We start from the raw sequence: 19,917 nt of genomic DNA, 5'->3' as shown, positions 1-19,917 counted from the left end.
ACTGCTAACTTATTAAATAGCTTTACATTAATCACTCTTTCCCCCAGTAGAGGAAACATAATTCATAAGTGAGTTTAGGAAGACCCAATAAGTTTTGGAACACCCGAGTGGCTCTGTTGGTTGAACATCCAACTCTTGATTTTGACTCAGGTCATGATCTCACAGTTTATGAGTTCAAGCCCCATGTTGGGCTCTGTGCTGACGCTGCTTGGAATTCTCTCCCTCTCTCTCTCTCTGCCCCTCCCCTGCTCACATGAGCACTCACACATTCTCTCTCAAAATGAGTAAACTTAAAAAAAAAAAAAAGAAGACCCGATAAGTTTGAGGCATTTGGAAATCCTTAGCACCAGTGTGATATGCAGTAAGTTGGAATAGTAAAATAACTCTTTGGAAAAGTAAAATAACTTTTAATGTAAGTAGAGCAAAACACAGTCACAAGCTAAAAAGAGACATTCCCAAGAACAGAACTGCCCGTAAACTCTCCTTACCTGCTCCTTGCCATAAAAGAAGGCCGAGTCAATGCTATCCCCATTATGTTTCCCAGTTATCAGAAGAACACCAACAAGGAGAGCAGGGATTCTGTTACAAGGGGTGAGAGGGAGAAAGAGGATGAACAGGAACTGTATATATGGCAACACGTCAGCAAACAGAAAGCTATCAACTTACCCCCAGCCAGATATAATGATGATTCCAACAGGAATTTGCATACTTTCTCTCTTTTTTAAAAGAAACAAAGAAATGGCCAGCAGGCCTGCGAACAAGAAATAGAGATTGAAAGGCAGACAATTACTCTTGATGTTGATCAGCCTTCTTAGAACTTAAACCAAACATATTTCAGTGGTAGTCTGTAGGTTTTGACCTAGACTTTGCTCTTTCTAAAGAAATGTTGTCCCCAATATGTTGAGAAGCAAGCTTTCCTCAAAATCATTCATGTTTTCCCTGTGTTATTTTTTTGCTCAGATCTTCTTCTTTTATACATGAAGATTTTTTCAAAAGCCCACACCATTTTATTCTTTTGACTGATGTGCTTGGAGCTAAGTATATTTGTTAAAAAAAAAAAAAAAGTAAATGGATACAAAACAAGTCTAAAAATAAAAGCACCCCCACCCTGCTGATGCTAAGAAAGTATAGGTAATTGTCATACAGGGTTAGTTTCTGGAAAATGACCCAAATCTAAAAGACCTTAATACAAATATAATGTGAACTTAATACAAAAACAAATGTTTTAAAACTCTTGAGCGTACCGTATACCATAAATCCAATTATTTATACAAGTAAAATCTAATCAACCCTACATGGTCATAGAATCTTAGGAGTTCAGAGTTGGAAGGGACCATCTTCATTTTATTATAGCTATGGAAGCAAGGGTTTGCCCAAGCCACATAGCCAGCAGAGGGCAGAGCAGGACTACAAACCCAGCTTTCTGATCCAAGGTCAAGTCCAACCCTATCAGTTTCTAAAACTCAGATCCATGGACCCCTAGGGTTCTTAAGACATATTCTGCAGGGTATAGAAATTTCTATGAGAATTTTAAAATCTATTTGGTATGTTTTCATTGATAATCATCTAGATTATCTATCTATGATATCTATAATCTATCACCATCTTATAACGAAAGTACAGTCTCATGGTTTCAGAGCTTACATTTGGTTTTACATTAAGTTTGAGCCAAGTGAAGGCCAAATGATATCACAACACATGGTCCAAAGGAAGGTTCTATGGTAGTTTGAGAGAGAAGAGCAGTGAGATGAACCAGGTCATAAATCCAAACATGAAAGTAAAGGCAAGCCACTCTAAAAAAACCCTTACCAGGGAAACAAGTTCCATTTATTACATTTCACGCTGTGATACAGATTACCAAAACAAGATCCTTTGTCATGTCAATGAATGTTGTTGATTAGAATTACTGAGTTTGTAACTGGGACTCTCACCTGTGAATCTGCTTTGGTTTTAAAGTTTTATATTAGGAATTCAGACTCAGATCCAAGATGGTACAGATTAAGTAACACTAGGGGGCGCCTGGGTGGCTAGGTCTGTTCAGCGTCCGGCTTCAGCTCAGGTCAAGATCTCACCGTTCTTGAGTTTGAGCCCTGCGTCGGGCTCTCTGCTGACAGCACAGAGCCTGGAGCCTGCTTCGGATCCTGTGTCTCCCTCTCTCTCTCTGCCCCTCCCCTGCTCATGCTCTGTCTCTCTCTGTCCCAATAATAAATAAAACATAAAAAATTTTTTTTTAAATGATTAAGTAACACTATGTTACAATACTATAAATCAACACCAAGGTTCTTCAGAATTGTTTTCCTGTACAGGGAACCCACACCTTACTCAAGTTCAAGAGCTACTTTAATATCACTCACTACTCCTTCCTGAGTACATCTGTACACTCTATAGTTCCAGGATTTCAAAGTGCCAGGGAAACAAGGTACACAGCAGTGTGTCAACTTTGTCATGGTTGCGAGGGCACTCTTTAAAGTTCTAAAGGTCATCATTCCTGCCTTATGAAAAGACTGATAGACAAATAGGCCCAGCCTAGCCCTGGATCTCTCTTGGGTTTCTGGCAGAAGCTGTGAGTTCCTGCCTGAATCAGTTAATCTCTTGGGGCCTTATTTAACTCGTTTAGAAAATAAAGGATTTCAACTAAACTAGTGTTTCCAAACTGTAGAGACTATAGGTGGTACAAGGGTGAAATTTTTTGACTTGTTTATTTATTTAAAAAAAGTTTTAATGTTTATTTATATTTGAGAGACAGAGACAGAGAGAGAGCCTGAATATGAACAGGCGAAGGGCAGAGAAAAAGTGAGATACAATCTGATGCAGGCTCCAGGCCCTGAGCTGCCAGCACAGCCTGATGTGGGGCTCGAACTCACCGACAGCGAGATCATGACCTGAGCCAAAGTCGGACCTATTTAACTGATTGGGCCACCCAGGTGGCCCCAAACCTGGGATTTTATTAATATAATGCTCAATTTATTAAACTAAAAGAAGTGAGTAAATTTTTAGGGAAAAAGAAAAAAAAAGACAAGTGGCAGGCAGATATGGCAAAAATTGTGAAGACGGGCACCTGGGTAGCTTAGTGGTTAAGCGTCTGACTCTTGACTTTGGCTCAGGTCATGATTTCATGGTTTGTGAGCTCAAACTCTATGTGCGCTGACAGCATGTAGCCTGCTTGAGATTCTATCTCCCTCTCTGCCCCTCCTCTGCTTGCTCTTTCTCTCTCTCTCTCTCAAAATAAATAAACTTACAAAAATATTGCAAAGACAGTAAGCAAATGAAAGAAATTGGAAATGTTGAACATATGATTTAAAATGAAACTTTAGGTTTAAAATAATAATATCAAGGGGCGCCACGGTGGCTCGGTCGGTTAAGCGTCCGGCTTCGGCTCAGGTCATGATCTCACATTCGTGGGTTCGAGCCCCGCGTCGGGCTCTGTACTGACAGCTAGCTCAGAGCCTGGAGCCTGCTTCAGATTCTGTATCTCCCTCTCTCTCTGACCCTCCCCTGTTCCCACTATCTCTCTCTGTCTCTCAAAAATAAATAAAGAACATAAAAAATTAAAAAAAAATAATATCAAGGTTAAAGGGCACCTTCATTGGCATCCAGGAATTCAGAACAAGATCTCTTGACAGATTTTGGCCTGCATGCTCAAACAGGATTTCAAGAGCACTTGGGGATTTTTGATATATTGATCTATTTGCTGCTCTCCTATTTACATGATAAATTTAGCGTTAATAAACCTAAGTATTAGAGATCAAGTTGGCTCATCTGTATTTAGAAATAGAAATCTTCAGGCTCTTCTACTTGACATCTCATGAGAGCTCTTACACTATGCAAGGTATGTCAGCAGCTGGATCCCAAGACCTGCCCCGACTGCTCACGTGCTTGTACTTACCCACCTTTGTCCCATATTTTCCCTTAAACTCTTCTTTCCAACTTATCTCTTAACTCAGGCAAAGGATCCTACAGAGATAACATCCCATGATGCAAACTGAAACTACCACTCAAGCCATAATGACTGCTTGGAGGAAGGGCTCTGGTGACCCAGACCACCCAGACAAGTTTGAGTGCACCCCTGACTCGCACCTGCACAGACGGACCATGGGGTGACCTGTGGGATGACCAACCCTTTACCTCATCATAACACTAACCTCTCCACCCAAGAAGGAGCACAGCCTCATTTACATAACACACAATGTACGTACAGCCATCTCCTGAAGGTTCACGTGTGACCATGTGCCCACCTGTGCATACAGTGACAAGGCTCCCCTATCTAAATATTCATCCTAAACCTAAATAAAAGGAACCCACTCACCCTTACAGGGAGTCACAGCTTTGGAAGTTCTGATCTCCTTATTTGTGGCAAATGAAGTGTCCTTTGTGTGACTACTCACCTGGTGTAGTTTCTCTCTGTGACTCACCAAGGAGCAAACTCACCTTGGTTTGGTTACAGATAGACTGACTTTAAAAAGCACATACCTTCTCCTGGTAGCACTGAGTTTTTCATTCTATAATTCCTCATCACATTGTTGCTTCACTTCCAATGGCTGTTGATTTGGAAGGGCCCTGCTTCTGACCTTGAAGGCATGAAATCAAAGGCCTGTCCCTCGAAGCCACTTCCTGACACCTGCCTCCTAACAGTGGCCATAGCCAGCCCTACCATCCTACCATTGTCCTCTTATGTGCCATTTTATAGGTTTACATCTTTGGTCTGAAAACAATATTGCCAGATAGAATGTTTCACAAATATACCAGAATGTATGCACCCAAATAAATATTATATACTTCAAAATGACAGTATGCTAAAATATTTGAATGCCTTTTTTGGAGCTAGTTGAAATGAGAAACAGTCTTTCTTACCGGTTACTTTTGTATTTCCATATCCTTTTATTCCTTACTTTTCTTGTTCTCATATAACCATTTTCCCTCTGTTTAATAATATAGTTCCAGCTGTTGACTGTCTAATATGTACCAGGCATAAATACCCATATCTCATTTAGTTCTCAAAGTAATTTTTTGAGGTGTGATAACCCAGTCTCACAGATGAGGAAACCGAGAATCTAAAAGTTAAGTCATTTGCTGAAGGCAGAGCCAGAATTTTTCACTCGGTTCCGTTGGACGCTAACAGTGATCCCTGGGACATACCTCCCGTGCCTCCTACTTCTCTGCCATTCCCTCCCTCTTTCTTCACGTGCCTCCAGTATGTGATCTCTTGGTGTTTCCAAAGGGGAGCTGTGCTGACTCTGGCCAAGAGCCAAAGATCCTGAAGAAAAAGACCATATGACTGGAAACCCCCTGAAGCCCATCAGGAATACAGTACATCAGGAAACAGAGCTCAGCACTGCTGACTGCCTGTGCTTGGGATGGTAGCAGCCGGAGAGAATGCCTTAACCCTATCCTACTAGACTTCTGATAGGTTAGCTCTCAGCTGACGCTTCTAATAACAGAAGACATAAATTTCCATTCATGATCCCACTTACCTGTCCACAGGTAGGTGCTATAGAGGGAGCTGTACAATAGAACAAACACCAGAATTTGTCCAACAAAATTTTTTTCTTTAACAAAATTCCATATCATCATTCCAGCACAGACAATAGACTGAAGAAAAAATTAAGAACAAAGTTAGACATATTCATATGAGTCATACAAATGTTTTTATTCACAGCAAATATAACTATTCATTTTAAAGGATGGCTGAATGATTATCATGCTAACTGTATCAAAGCTTCAAGTTTTATGATAAAACCCCTTGTTAAACAGTCTTTAACAGTGTACATATTCAATTGAAACAGACAACATTCTAAATACTAACCTTATAATTAATAATGGCTTACATAAAAAATACTAAACTTTTTTCCATTATAATTTGAGACATGCAAAGATTTGACTAGAAGAATAAGATTGTGAGAGAATTCAATCTTTAATGATTCAATTATTTCTATTAAAAAATACAAAACTGTCGCTGCCTACCATTATTAGCCTAATGTATACAGTTTAAAACCTATGGTGGCATAGAATAAGTTAGGCATGAATTAACTGTAATCAAGTTGTAACTGACTGCATCTGGTAAAAAAATACTTTCGATTTTATAACTGGGAAAACCCAGCACATAATTTCCCCCTCTATAGTAGAATAATCAATGAAAAAAGCATAATTCCAAATATCTATATGTTTACTAACCTGAGCGATGAGTAAATTAGTTGTAAGCATATGAGGGAGCTGTTTATATTTTTTACTCAGAAGAAGAATAGCCAGAGACCAGATCTGAAAGACAAAATGTTCAAACATTCAGGTTTTTTAAACCTTTAAAACTCCTTATCAAATAACTCATTGATTAGCTTTTTTCTGAGAGACTGCATACTCAGTGTGCATAAACAGGGGAGAGGCAAAGGGATGGGCAGAGGCAGAGAGTGAATCTTAAGCAGGCTCCATACCCAGTGGAGAGTCCCATGCGGGGTTCAAACTCACCACCGCAAGATCATGACCTAAGATGAAATCAAGAGTTGGAAGCTTAGCTGACTGAGCCACACCGGTGCCCCTTATTAGCTTCTTTAAAGGATTATCTTTATCTTGGTTCATAAAGAAATTCTAGTATTTTACTTACTTTAATCTGCCTAGTTCCCCAAAGAATATTAAGGTAAATTTCTATATCTATGCTATATAAATCGCATGGAGATGTAACAACATGGATGGACCTAGAGGGCATTATGCTAAGCAAAATAAGTCAGACAGAGAAACATAAACAGTGTATGATTTCACTTCTATGTGGAATCCCAAAAACAAAGAAAATGAACAAATAAAACAAAACAGAAACAGACTCATAGATACAGAAAACTGTTGGTCACCAGAAGGCAGAGGAGTTGAGTGGTAAGTGAAACAGGTAGGGGGCCTGAAAAGTACACATTTCCAGTTATAAAATAAATATGTCCTGGGGATTTAATGTACAGCATAGGAAACATAGTCAATAACATTGTAATAACTTTGAATAGTGACAGATGATAACTAGACTTATCAAGGTGATTATTTCATAATGTATAAAAATATCAAATCACTATGATGTACTCCTGAAACTCATAATTATATGTCATTTGTACTTTGTGGCAGGGAGGGAAGCATGGAAAGATCCTATCGTAAATTAACTGTTCAAAAATGACAGGGTCTTTAAGAACTAATGCCTCGACCAGGGCCATGTCCTAACTTCGCCTACTTTTGGTGGCTGTGGTAGGACACAGCTCACAGCCAACTATTCAGGAAAAGATCTTTAGTGGAATGCAGTTACAATGCATTATTCTAAGTTTTCCTCTTTTAATTCCACCATATTGGCTCACGAGGTATCTAAATTCCAGGTAGTCTTACTTGAAACAACACACACGGCCCACTTTAAGATGAGCTGTCTTGCATTCCTCATATTTAAAAGGATTGGGTTTCTATTCTCCCTCTAAAGTGCCCAGCTAAGTATACTGGATAATTTCCTTCTTTCTTCTCCCCTCATTTCAATCAACATTTGTATCATCTCTCTCCCTAGTCCTCTTGTCAAAGGGCACAGATTTTAACAATATTTAACATAAGTGAAATTTCCTAAAAATTATATCAATCACACATTTATTTGTTGTCAGTATCTATGTTCATCCCTACCTCCTTTCCCTTAACAGTAAAAGTTGGCTTTTTTTTTTTCCCTAACCAGAATGCTGTTTGAATTCCATAGACAACATGAGCTACAGGATACTCTAGTCGTCAAATGTTTAAGTATTTAATTTGAACTAGATTTATCCAGGAAACTTCATTAACATTATATGGATGGATAGATGATCCTTTCCAACCCCATGATTCTACAGCAGCGAGTATTTGTAGAGTGATTCGCCATTTGCAGAGGCTTTTCTCTGTAATATTGTCTCATGTAATCCTTAAGAGAGCCCATGGAAATAGGTAAATTAGTATCTCTGGCTCACAGCTGAGAAAACTGAAGTTTAGAGACACACACCTCGTTTGTGATAGGACACAACCCAAGTCCAGGTCTGACTAAATCACATGCCCTGTCTGCTGTATGACTCTATCTCTCAACAAGAAAGACACAACTTGGAAGGCTGATAACGTACATTTTAAGGGTAGGCTTAGCTTTCTTTATGGCATAAGAGATTTTTTAAATGCATTTTTAAATCCCTAACTTTCTGTTACCAAGCTATTCTCAAACTCGTTCTGTGGTTTTCATTCATTTTTTACACTGAGACATACTTACCAAGGAGACAAGGCTGATAATACTGATATCAAAACTAACATTCTGGATGGCATATGCCAAGGGCTTAGGGTCCATAGTGGGAAAGGTTAGTAACCAGGCAGAAACGTACATGATTGGTGCAGACACGAATGTGCTTATGACCATCCCTGAGGTTACCTGCAAAAAATGAAATCAAACCGAGGAAAGGGTCACAGTCTCAATAAACAATGATTCTAAGCTGGGCATTCTAAATCAAAGCAAGAGTCAGTAAAAAGCATGTTCTCTAATGCTATATTCCCCTTTCTGAGAGTCCTTAAAATACAGTTAAGTTCCTTTGGCTCTTCCAATCTGTGCTCAGTTAATATTTGTACATAACCAAAACTAGACCTCCCACACTGATAGTAATCTTCTAGGTTCTAGAAAGTAAACCATATTAATGATCTAATTAAACTGATGACCAATTTCCTTCCACACTATTTCATAAAATACAGGGCAATAAAATAGAAAAAAGTTACCATGCAGATTAAATAATGGAATTAACCTCTGTGAAACAATTTGGTTACTTTGTTATATTTCAAAAACATTTAGTCTAATACTATAAGTAACATGCACAGTATGCTTAGACAAGGTTAGTAACTTGGTATTAACTTTAGGCATTTACTGTAATGTATGCGGTGTTTTGCATCTGCTGGTTGAATTATCAGTGAATGAAACATTTTTTTTTACCCAAATTTCAAAAGTTACCATTCTGTAAATAATCTTTAGGCTTCAGTATAAGTACAACAATGAAATATTTGAAATTTAAAAAGACTAATGAAAAAAACCTACGGCTGAGAAAAGACCCTGGATTAAATAACTATTATTACATAATGTTATAGGATGCCTCCTTATTTACAGTGAAGTAGCTTACATATATCAAATTCTCATAAAAGAATGCTGATTTCTGCATTTTAAAAATTCATTTTTCTCCTGACCAGACAATCACACTTAGAGAGTAGTGTATACATACAATCTCGACTTCCATGTTGAACTGGGTCGCAAAGATAGCCACGCCTGGCGCTACAGGAAAGACGCCGTACAAAAATGCATAATTCGATAAACTTGTATGGTTCACTACACTGCCCCCCTTGTCCAAGAGTTCCACCATTTCTCGGCACAGAAGTGGCAGCACCAGGCTGGAAAAAATAAGAAATGAGTCATTCACTTGAAATCAAAGCATGCTGGTCCCCAAGGGGGAGACTGTTCTAGTGAACTTGGCATTAGGTTATTCTTCTTCTGCCCTGAAGGTGTATCTGTTTGCATGCACATATTCTCTGCAGGCCTACTTGTGAACATTTTGAAATAATCAAGAATTCAACTTGGAGCCATTTAAGTGTAATAATATTCCTTTTTTTTTCATTTTGAAAGAGAGAGAGAGAAAGAGAGAGAGCGAGCACATAGGGGTGAGGGCAGAGGGAGAGGGAGAGAGAAAATCCCCAGCAGGCTCCATGCTGTTAGCACAGAGCCTGGATGTGGGGCTTGAACTCACTAGCCATGAGATCATGACCCAGAGTCGAAGTTGGACACTTAACTGACTGAGCCACCCAGGTGCCCTATTTTTTATTTTTTTTAGAGAGAGAGATTGCACAAGCCATGGAGGGGCCAGCAGGCCAGAGGGTCTTCTTTTTTTTTTTTCTTCAAGGTTTTAAATTTATTTTTGAGAGAGAGAGAGAGAGAGAGAGCGAGAGAGCACAAGAGAGCGTGCATGTGTGTACAGGGGGAGGGAAGGGGCAGAGAGGAAGAGAGAGGATCCCAAGCAGGCTCGGTGCTATCAGTGCAGAACCTGATGCAGGGCTTGAGCTAGAGAACTATGAGATCATGACCTAAGCTGAAATCAAGAGTCAGATGCCCAACTTCCTGAGCCACCCAGGTACCCTGAGAGAGAATCTTAAATGGGCTCCATGCTGTCAGCACAGTGACAGATGTGGGACTCCATTTATCTCACTGACCACCAACTGTGAGATCCTAACCTGAGCTGAAATCAAGAGTCAGACCTTTGGGGTAGCTGGGTGGTTGAGCTGGTTAAGTGTCCTACTTTTGATTTCGGCTCTGGTCGTGATCTCACAGTTCATGGATTGAGCCCTCAGTCGAGCTCTGCACTGACAGTACAGAGTCCACTTGGAATTCTTTCTCTCTCTCTCTCTCTCTATGCCCTTCCCTTGCTGGCTCACACGTGCTCTCTCTTTCAAAATAAATTAATAAACATTACAAAAATGATTTGGACACTTAATCAACTGAGCCACCCAGGTGCCCCTAAGTGTAACAACATTCTAAAAATACTTTCGGGGCACTTGGTGACTCAGTTGGCTAAGCAGCTGACTTCTGCCCACCCAGGTCATGATCTCACTGTCCACCGTTCATGGGTTTGAGCCCAGAGCTTGCAGCCTGCTTTGGATTCTGTGTCTCCCTCTCTCTCTGCTCCTTCCCCGCTTGTGCTCTGTTTCTCTCTTTCTTTCAAAAATAAAATAAAAATATTGAAAATTTTTAATAAAAAATAAAAATACTTTCAACATCAGGGATTCAGAGGAGAAAACTCAGTTTTTGTCCTACAAATAATTTTCTTACAAAAAAATGTGTCAAAGTTGTAATTGTAGCTGCTGTTTCTTATTTTTTCTATTAATAAATTGAAATGTTAAAAGAAAAAAAAAGGATTGATAATCTGAGTGAACTTTTTTCAAGAAAATTACTAAACTTCTTTGTGGAGAAAAAACCCTTATCTTTATTATGATTTGGGGTTTAAATGTATTCGGGTATTGATAACACTGCTGTTCAAAGAGATTCTGAAAACCGACAGAAAAATAGGTATCTTATAATTACTTCTTTACCAATATAGCGACAAAAGGGTTTGGCAAAGGGAACTGAAACAACGAAGTGGAGCAGAGAAGTTGTGAAATCCAGGCATGGTAAAGAGTCAGTGATTAAACAAATCCTCAGGACTCCATAGAAAGACCACATAAGGGAAGCTGAGCTGACGAAGCTTTTTAAAAAGAACAAGGCCAGGCAGGGGTGGTAACGTTGTCCTAGCAGCACCTAGAGATATGCTCTGTGGAAAATAAAGAACTGCTTTTACATGTATTTTTTAATTAGAAAAAATAGATTAAAATATCTAATAGGGATGAAAGGCCCAGAAAAAAAATATTTTTAAGAAAAATGATTTTTGGGGCACCTGGGTAGCTCAGTTGGTTAAGCGTCCAACTCTTGATTTCAGCTCAGCCCATGATCTCACGATTTGTGGGTTTAAGCCCCATGCGGGGCTCCACATTGAACATGTGGAGCCTGCTTAGGATTCTCTTTCTCTCTCTCTCTCAAAATAAATAAATAAACTTAAAAAAAATTTTTAATGAGAATATTAAATTCTACTTATAACTTGAAGTTGACAATACTATTATCATTAGAACCATATTTATTACTGTGGAAATACTAATTAATTCTTTATTTCCAAGAAGATAATACCACACCATAAATAATTATCAAATGTTATATTCATTTTGATTATTTAGAAGATATAGATGCTATTTCATATTGCACTGCTCTCATGAATTTAACTGTCTATACAAGAGCTGATTTTAATAGTTAAGTATGCTCCATTATGTCACCTGCACCATGAAACATAACTCCATGGCTAATGAGCTATGTAAGCTGAAGAACTGTTGACTAAAAAACTGATTAAAAACTTTATTTGATCAGCCAGGATCAGATGGTTGATAATAATCATTTGTACTGACTTAGCTCTATTCAGAAAGTTCAACCACCCACAGAATCACAGGATATTTTCCCCAAATTCATGAAAATAAAGTTTAGATTCAAAATTACTGTTTTTGTCATGAGCAATAGGGTTCTAAAAGATTTAGAAAACTCAAAAATCCTGTAGAATTTCCTTTAAAAACATGATCAACTGGGACATTAGTAGATATTAAGTAAAGTTATATAAAAGTTAAAGAGAAACCAATAGTCGTCATCTTCTGTCAGGAAAATGGAAAGAATAATCTATAAAGAATAAGGAAATAACTTTCCACAATATACCAACATCACATTTTCCTTTAAATCACAACTACTTAGTTAGGAGGGATTATTACTATCAGATTATTTAAAGGAGAAAATAGTAGTAGACAAATCTAATGAATTGGCTACATAGGGCTTTCACAAAGGACAGTCCCCAAGTTAAGTAAGTGAAACTTACAGTTTAGCTGTGATGAGAAGAATCAGTACAATAAATGCTGACTTCTTCAGTTTCTTTATTTTCCCCACCATTGTAAGACCAAGATAAAATAGAGCTGATCCAGAAAAAGAGTTTGCAAGTCCATCAAGAAAATTTTCCATATATACAGGCACCTTTTGATCAAGAATAAAATTGAAGGCAATGCCAATGAAAACCATAAATACTATTGGGTTCTGTAAAACACGCAGAAGTCCAAGTCCTATAATTTTCACTTTGTTTTGAGAAGCATTTTGAGTATCTTTCCACTTCTGGATTTCGCAGAAGATAAACCCTATAGGGTTTAACATCATAAGAGATATTGGTGCCACCAGGTAAATGTACTGCAGATATTCTGGGTATGTAGTTTGATATAAAGCTTCAACTGCAAAACACGAATAAAAATTGCTTTAAAAATGATTACCACAGAAATGCATTAATAAATTATGCATATAATGTTTTCCATGATTAATTATAACATATTGTAAGTTAATCTAAATAGTGTACAATGACCTCATTAGCCTACTTTGGGAAAGTAAATTTTAATAGTAAAACTGAAAAGAAAGAAAAACACACTATATTAAATAATGTTTAGCTGATAAAATGATAACTTTAAAAATTATTACTAGTGAAACCCACTAATTTTTATTATTATTATTCAGGCTAAGCGTAGTCTCAATAAAAGAACAGAATTGTAGAATTATTAAAAGAAAACACAAAGTAAAAATTGAGTAATAAATGAAACATTTAAGTAGTAAGAGCAACAGGGTACTTTGGTTCCCTTGAAGCCAGACCACAGAGGATTGGGGAGAGAGGAGGAGTCATGAAAATATGAGCAATGAAAGGATAGAGTCCAAGCTATAGTGGAAAATAAGTAAAGATGGGAGATGGCTCTCAGGTAAAAAGCTGAGGAGTCAAGAACTGGAGGTCCCTATGAAGTCCAAGAATGACAAGTAGATGGAAAGTTAGGAGTTCAGAGTAAGTCAGATAGTGAGCTACTGAACTTAGTATTTCCCAGAAGACCAAGTCCCGGATGTGGCGTGGGAACTGGTGGCTGAAAGGGAGTAGAGTAAACATCGCTGGAGATGATGAAGTCAGGGAACTGAAGGGCGGAGAATTTAACGGGTAGTTTACATGGATGCTAAAACAGTCCAAGAAGATAGTGGCAAAACTTGGGAGTCAAGAGGATGACAACAAGCCAGATATTAAAGTCTTCACTAACTGAGGAGTGATCAGAATGAGGTCAGCAGATGACAGCAAAGAGGATGAACGGTCTAGGCAGGCAGCATGAACCCCAAAGAAGCAGTTCTTGCAAAAGAGCAGAGAATAATGGCCTGGCAGAGGTACAAGGTGGCTATGAGAATGCCAGCTCTGCCTACTATGGCTCATGTAGGATACGGGTGAAAGGAAAATAAGCAGCCTTCATTTGAGAGAAATAAGAAGGAATGCATGCCTTTAGGAAGATCCAGTGAAGATGCTGAAGAATTAGGAATGAAAAGGTGATCTAAGGAATGTTTGGGAAGGAAATACAGTAGAATCATGTCAATGCACATTTAATTAACACAAATTCAACTGTATTCTCTTAGGAAAGCGAAAGCTTCATTGCCCCCTCTCCCCGCCATTGAGCATATTCCCATATGCCAACTAATCACTTCCTTGTTCATTGATGAACAATGCTAGAGAAAAATCTGGCTGTGTCAGACTTATGAGAAATGGTACAATATATACAAAATATGTGCACTGTATTTTGTGGGTGACTTAAGGGATTTTTTTCAAGGGTTTGACTATGCATGACTTTAGAACCTAACCAGTGCATAAAATGAGTCTCCTTGGCAGGGGGTAGGTGGGTCAGATCAGACTTCTAGCCATCTGGTGGTAGACATGAGGGTTGATGGTCTGGTTTGGGGGTGATCAGAACAACATTGAGCCTTGGAATAAGCAACCTGGTCTCCAAGCACATTTTTGGCAATGAGTTCTGAAATTAACCTAACACATACAAAGGTTGATTCATAAATGATTTGGGGTTGGAAAAGAAAGACTAAAAAAAATGAACAGCCACAATCACTTGCAAAGACAGAGGCAATCATGTGCAAAAATGTAAAAGATTAGACTTCTCAACTTACATTAAGATAAAGTTTCACGGGTCGGAAAATATATTTGTTTACTTACTCAGGATACATAAGTTCAGTTAATGTCATGCACCTTTCCTGTTAAAGTTGTATAACTAGATTGTATAACCTTTAGAAGTCTACCTGGTTCTCATGAGCTAAAACCTACTTTTTTTGTAGGATTCCATTCCCTTTCTTTTCAGTGAAGCACTTACCGAAGTCTATAATACCTCTGAAATGAAGCAGTGGCTAAACAAAATGTATTTGATGACATAACATTTCACAAATTCTTTCCACTAATTTCCAAATTAGATACATGAGTTCCACCTATGTCTCTTAGTGGTGTTCTCTCACAGTTCATAAAGTTTCATCTTTTAAGTAAAAGAAAAGCACCACTCTTGATAACTATTTCTGGACAGCTATACTTCTACTTAGATAATCCATCTCTAAGAGAAAGCTTCCATACCTGCTCACCACTCAATAATTAAAATAGAGAGCATATTTTGAAAAAACCTTGTGGTTTTGATCTGAGGACAAGAATTTTCCCAACTGGCCCCAATAAAACACACAAAGTGTTCTTCCCTTTGACAACTTTTACCACAAAAAGCCCCTTAAGTTAAGGTCTTTTCCAGAAATTTACCATTCCCAGAACACTAGCACTTAATCACCATCTGATAAGGGGTTTTAGACTGTTTTACAAACTCCATGCAGGGGCACTGGGGTGGCTCAGTATCTCACTCCTTATTTCGGCTCAGGTCATGATCTTGCGGTGCTTGAGTTCAAGCTCAGCGTTGGGCTCTGTGCTGGGAGTACAGAGCCTGCTTGGGATTCTCTCTCTCCTCTCTCTGCTCCTCCCTTGCTCACACTCTCTTGCTCTCTCCCTCTCTCAAAATAAATAAATGAACATTAACAAAAATAAAAACTAAAAGCTCAATGCAAATTTGAGGAGCAGCCTTTCATTATCTTTGGCTGAGCAATGACCAAGTACGTTCTTCTTTTGTAAGATCTTTTTTGTATTTTCTCCTCCTGAACCATGAGTCAAAAATCTCAAAACTGGATTAATGTATTTATCAACTTATGTTATTTTGGTTTTTCCTGACCATTCCCTTGATCTATTTTACTCACTGCTGATAGTATCATCTAAATCTTACCTTTCAAAACTTATGATTTTCCCACAGTGCTCACCCCCCACAGGAACAGTTCTAAAGCCTTTCTGTTGGCATTCGCGGTCCAGTCTCCACAAGTGGTGCTTTCCTCATGCAGTTCATTGCTCACTCTTCTTTCATGCGAAGCCTCCACCAGCGTTTAATATCACAGTTTCCCCAGACAAACACCAGGTTCATAATTACGAGTTCTACACGCTGATTATCATTCTCCAACTTCTTGAAGTCTCTCCTTCCTCACCTAAATCCTGCCGATAGTTTAAGGACTGTCTCAGGTACCAATGCTCCCTCCAGGTCTTCAGTCTATATCATGGGTCTCCTCTCTGGATGGCTCTGGCACCTTGTTTCATGTAAGTTGTTTCTTACCACATTCTATGTTGCCTGAAGGCACACTGTCTTAACTCCCAGTCCCCAGCCCGGTGTTGAACAAATCCGAAAATATTTGCTGAATGGTATTAACATATCAATGAATGTCCAAATTTTCAAAGTAAAAATGTATTCTGTAGCAGTCCCGGGTGGCTCAGTCAGTTGAGTATATGACTCTTGATTTCAGCTCACTTCATGGTCTCATGGTTGGTGAGATTGAGCTACATGTCAGGCTCTGTGCTGACAGCTCAGAGTCTGCTTGGGATTCCCTCTCTCCCTCTCTACCCCTTCCCTGATCATGCTCTTATTCTCTCAAAATAAATTTTTAAAAAATGTACTTTGTAACACACAGCAACTTATATCTAATTGTTATCTCTTAAATCTATTTCTTTTTGTACACAAGTTTTCTTTTTTCTTATTCTGAGTATTTATAAAGCAGATTATTATTATTTTAAACCAGTTGAACATGCATATGAAGGCAAAAAAGGTACAATCTAGTGGGAGAGCAAAAAATTGGGAATGAATAAGTAATTGCCAAATTACTAGAAGAATAGGGTTCTAGGATTTCAGTCCAATTCTGTCATTCATTTGCATAATTTAAGTCATATACTTATCTATGAATTGGCAGTGCTTTTGTTACCAATTGAAAGATGGATTTTCAAATCTGAAAATCATATGAAAGAAGTGACCTATACTAACAAATTAGATTTACAATGATTGTATCACCTATTAAGTTCTAATTAATTAACACTTACAAATAAGGCTCTTGGGGGGAGGAGAGAATCCCACTATGAGGAACTAAGAGACAAAATTAGCCACCCACTGTGGCTCCTATTTTGATTCCTGTCGGGTTTCAATCTCTAGCAAATAACACTAAGACCCAGACAAGATCATTCTATTATTTAATGGCATATAGTTAAATGCTTCATTTCCTTTCTGTTTACAGCTCAAGCACTAGAATGTAATTATGATTAGTTGGGGTACTTATGCTATCAGCATTGTTTGAAGAATAAATTATAGGACTTAACTATGCCTTATTAGTATCTTTTAATGACAGAGGTAGGGAGCCATTCTGCTTTGCTGAAATCAACATTTCACCTTGGTAGATTCTTGGTTTCTTCTCAGACTCATATTCCTTAAAGTACCTTTGAAAAGAATTGTTCTAAAAAAAGGCAAGCTTCTCTTTTAGTCTGTTAAATGTACTGTAGCATTGTCACTTGAATATATATAAATCATTTTAATGTAATTTCATAGACTGTTGTAATTGTCATAATATACAGAAAAAGGAAACATGACAGTCCTTAATTTTCTTTCATTAACTTATCTGCCTTCTCCTGAGTCACCTGTAAATTGGGCTGATATTGTGGAACAAAAGCAGTCTTTAAAAGGACATTTTTTAAAAGCTACGATGCTTATCTGTTAAGAGAGTGGGAATTCCTAGGGGACACCACATAACAAACAGAAAGAAAGGGTCTTCTCTCTAGAGAACAGTCTTCTCTGTTTATCCTGAAACAGCCCAGAAGGCAGATGGGCATGAAGCAGTAATAAATAAGCCCAATGGAGCACATACACAGCCCTACAGTTCTGTACCACACCTTCCAATCTGCAGATACATGAGAAAGCACTTTTGTGTATACTATTGGTTTCCAGAAAGGTATTGTCTACAACACAGTGTTATAAGAGCTCTTATATTATTTGCAATTTAAAAACAAAAAATGAGGATTCAAAATTCAGAAAGATAGTCATTAGGAAAATTGGACTAGCACATTGCTAGGAACATGATTATTACCAGATTCAATAATCTAATGTAGAATAAGGAAAATAGTGATGAAAATAGTGGACTACATTTTTGATTTGGAGATTCTGTCTTAATGTGAAAATGGAGAACCCTTTTGTACTGTTGGTGGGAATGCAAACTGGTGCAGCTGCTCTGGAAAATGGTGTGGAGGTTCCTCAAAAAAATTAAAAATAGAATTACCCTATGGCCCAGCAATACCACTACTAGGAATTTACCCAAGGGATATGGAGTTCTGATTCATAGGGGTACATACATCCCAATGTTCATAGCAGCACTTTCAACAATAGCCAAGTTTTGGAAAGAGGCTAAAATGTCCACCAACTGATGAATGGATAAAGATGTGGTTTATACATACAGTGGAATACTACTTGGCAATGAGAAAGAATGAAATCCTGCCATTTGCAGCAACATGGATGGAAGTGGAGGGTATTATGCTAAGTGAAATAAGTCAGTCAGAGAAGGACAAAGATATGTTTTCACTCATATGTGGAACTTGAGAAACTTAACAGAAGACCATGGGTGAAGGGAAGGGAAAAATAGTTACAAATAGAGAGGAAGGGAGGCAAACCATAAGAGACTCTTAAATACAGAGAATAAACTGAGGGTTAATGGAGGGGGTGTGTGGGAGAGGGGAAAACGGATGATGAGCATTGAGGAGGGCACTTGGGAAGAGCACTGGGTGTTGTATGTAAGCGATGAGTCATGGGAATCTACCCCCAAAACCAAGAGCAAACTGTATACACTGTATGTTAGCCAACTTGACAATAAATTATATTTTTAAAAAATGGATGAACTCATTTAATAGGTCTTTTTCCACTGCTACTCATTTTATGGAACACTTTTAGAATCATATAAAGATTAAAAAAAACCTTGATTCTCTCTGATATTAATGGATTGCACAGGCTAGTTAGGTCTGCTGAAGATTAAATGGGCATGTTACATAACTGGGTGGCATAAAAGAATGCCCCAGGATTTGGAATCAAGAGGCCTAGGTTTGGATCTCAGTCACCTGTTAGCTGTGTGACCTGGGATAAGACATTTAAATCCATGTAAGCCTGTCTCCTTATTTGAAAATGAGGATTACAAATATCTACCCTACCTCAGATAAGATAAATATATGAGAAAATACTATAAGCTTATAAACATTAGTTCTGTTTAGTTATGGACTTTCTAATCTATGAGAACATGAAACTATATATTTATAGTTTATATCTAAATTAAGATAATGTAATATTTGTTAAATACTTAATACTACGATAGCAAGCCACTTCTAAGGCCCTTCTGCCATAAGTACCTTGAAAATTTGCATTATTAATGCTTCTGAAGAGATGGACAAACACATTAACTCCTTGCTCTTTTATTTCCAAAGTCTTTATTTAAATGCTTGGTTTATCCTTAATTTTAAAATTCAGTGTCCTTAGAAGAACACTTATATAGTTCCTACTTATAGTTCAGTCATCTAAGAGCCTAGTTTCCCTCTCTCACAAACCTCCTGCTTTACTCATAGTTATTTAGTTTCTAAGATTTAGTTCCATTTCTGGTAAGCGAGATTAAGAGGGTCAAAGGAGGAGAAAAAGGAAAAGTATATCCACTAGAATCCTTTTGCTGCCAGTGGTGAAATAATAACAATTTGGGTGTGTGTGGGGGAGAGTTTTAAAACTACTGAATAAGGAATCTGAAAGCCAATAGCAGCTTTCAGGTGTCCATTTCATTACATTTCTTTCAGTTTCTGCTCAGAAGATATACCATCAAAGGTCTTTACTGACCCCCTACCTCAAACAGTACCTCCTCATTCCTATCCAAACTACTTTGTTTTTATGGTTATTGCCATTACTTGATATTATTTTAATTTTAATGTTATTTTCACATTAAAATGTAAATTCAGCAGCTCTCCCTCGTGGATAGGCGTGGTTTGATGTGGTAGGCCTCCAGCAATAGCATTGCTAGGGATTTACCCAAGAGATACAGAAATGCTGATGCACAGGAGCACATGCACCCCGATGTTCATAGCAGCAATGTCAACAATAGCCAAAACATGGAAA

The 19,917-nt window shown here is 38.0% G+C and overlaps 1 protein-coding gene across 2 annotated transcripts in view; it reads right to left on the bottom strand.

The window, feature by feature from the left end:
• GPR155 (G protein-coupled receptor 155) overlaps positions 1–19,917 on the bottom strand; it is a 47,579-nt gene that overhangs the window by 20,452 nt on the left and 7,210 nt on the right. For both annotated transcript variants that reach the window (XM_029934364.1, XM_029934365.1), the window contains 7 exons: positions 12,426–12,825; positions 9,216–9,381; positions 8,228–8,383; positions 6,172–6,255; positions 5,472–5,589; positions 667–751; positions 489–579 (listed from right to left, as the gene is read on the bottom strand). In XM_029934364.1, coding sequence (XP_029790224.1) covers positions 489–579; positions 667–751; positions 5,472–5,589; positions 6,172–6,255; positions 8,228–8,383; positions 9,216–9,381; positions 12,426–12,825 — 1,100 coding nt within the window. The remainder of the gene's footprint in view (positions 1–488; positions 580–666; positions 752–5,471; positions 5,590–6,171; positions 6,256–8,227; positions 8,384–9,215; positions 9,382–12,425; positions 12,826–19,917) is intronic.

This window comes from Suricata suricatta, chromosome 3 (genome assembly GCF_006229205.1).
Source record: "Suricata suricatta isolate VVHF042 chromosome 3, meerkat_22Aug2017_6uvM2_HiC, whole genome shotgun sequence".
In the NCBI taxonomy this organism is placed as follows: Eukaryota; Metazoa; Chordata; class Mammalia; order Carnivora; family Herpestidae; genus Suricata; species Suricata suricatta.
This window is presented reverse-complemented; position numbering and strand designations above follow the sequence as displayed.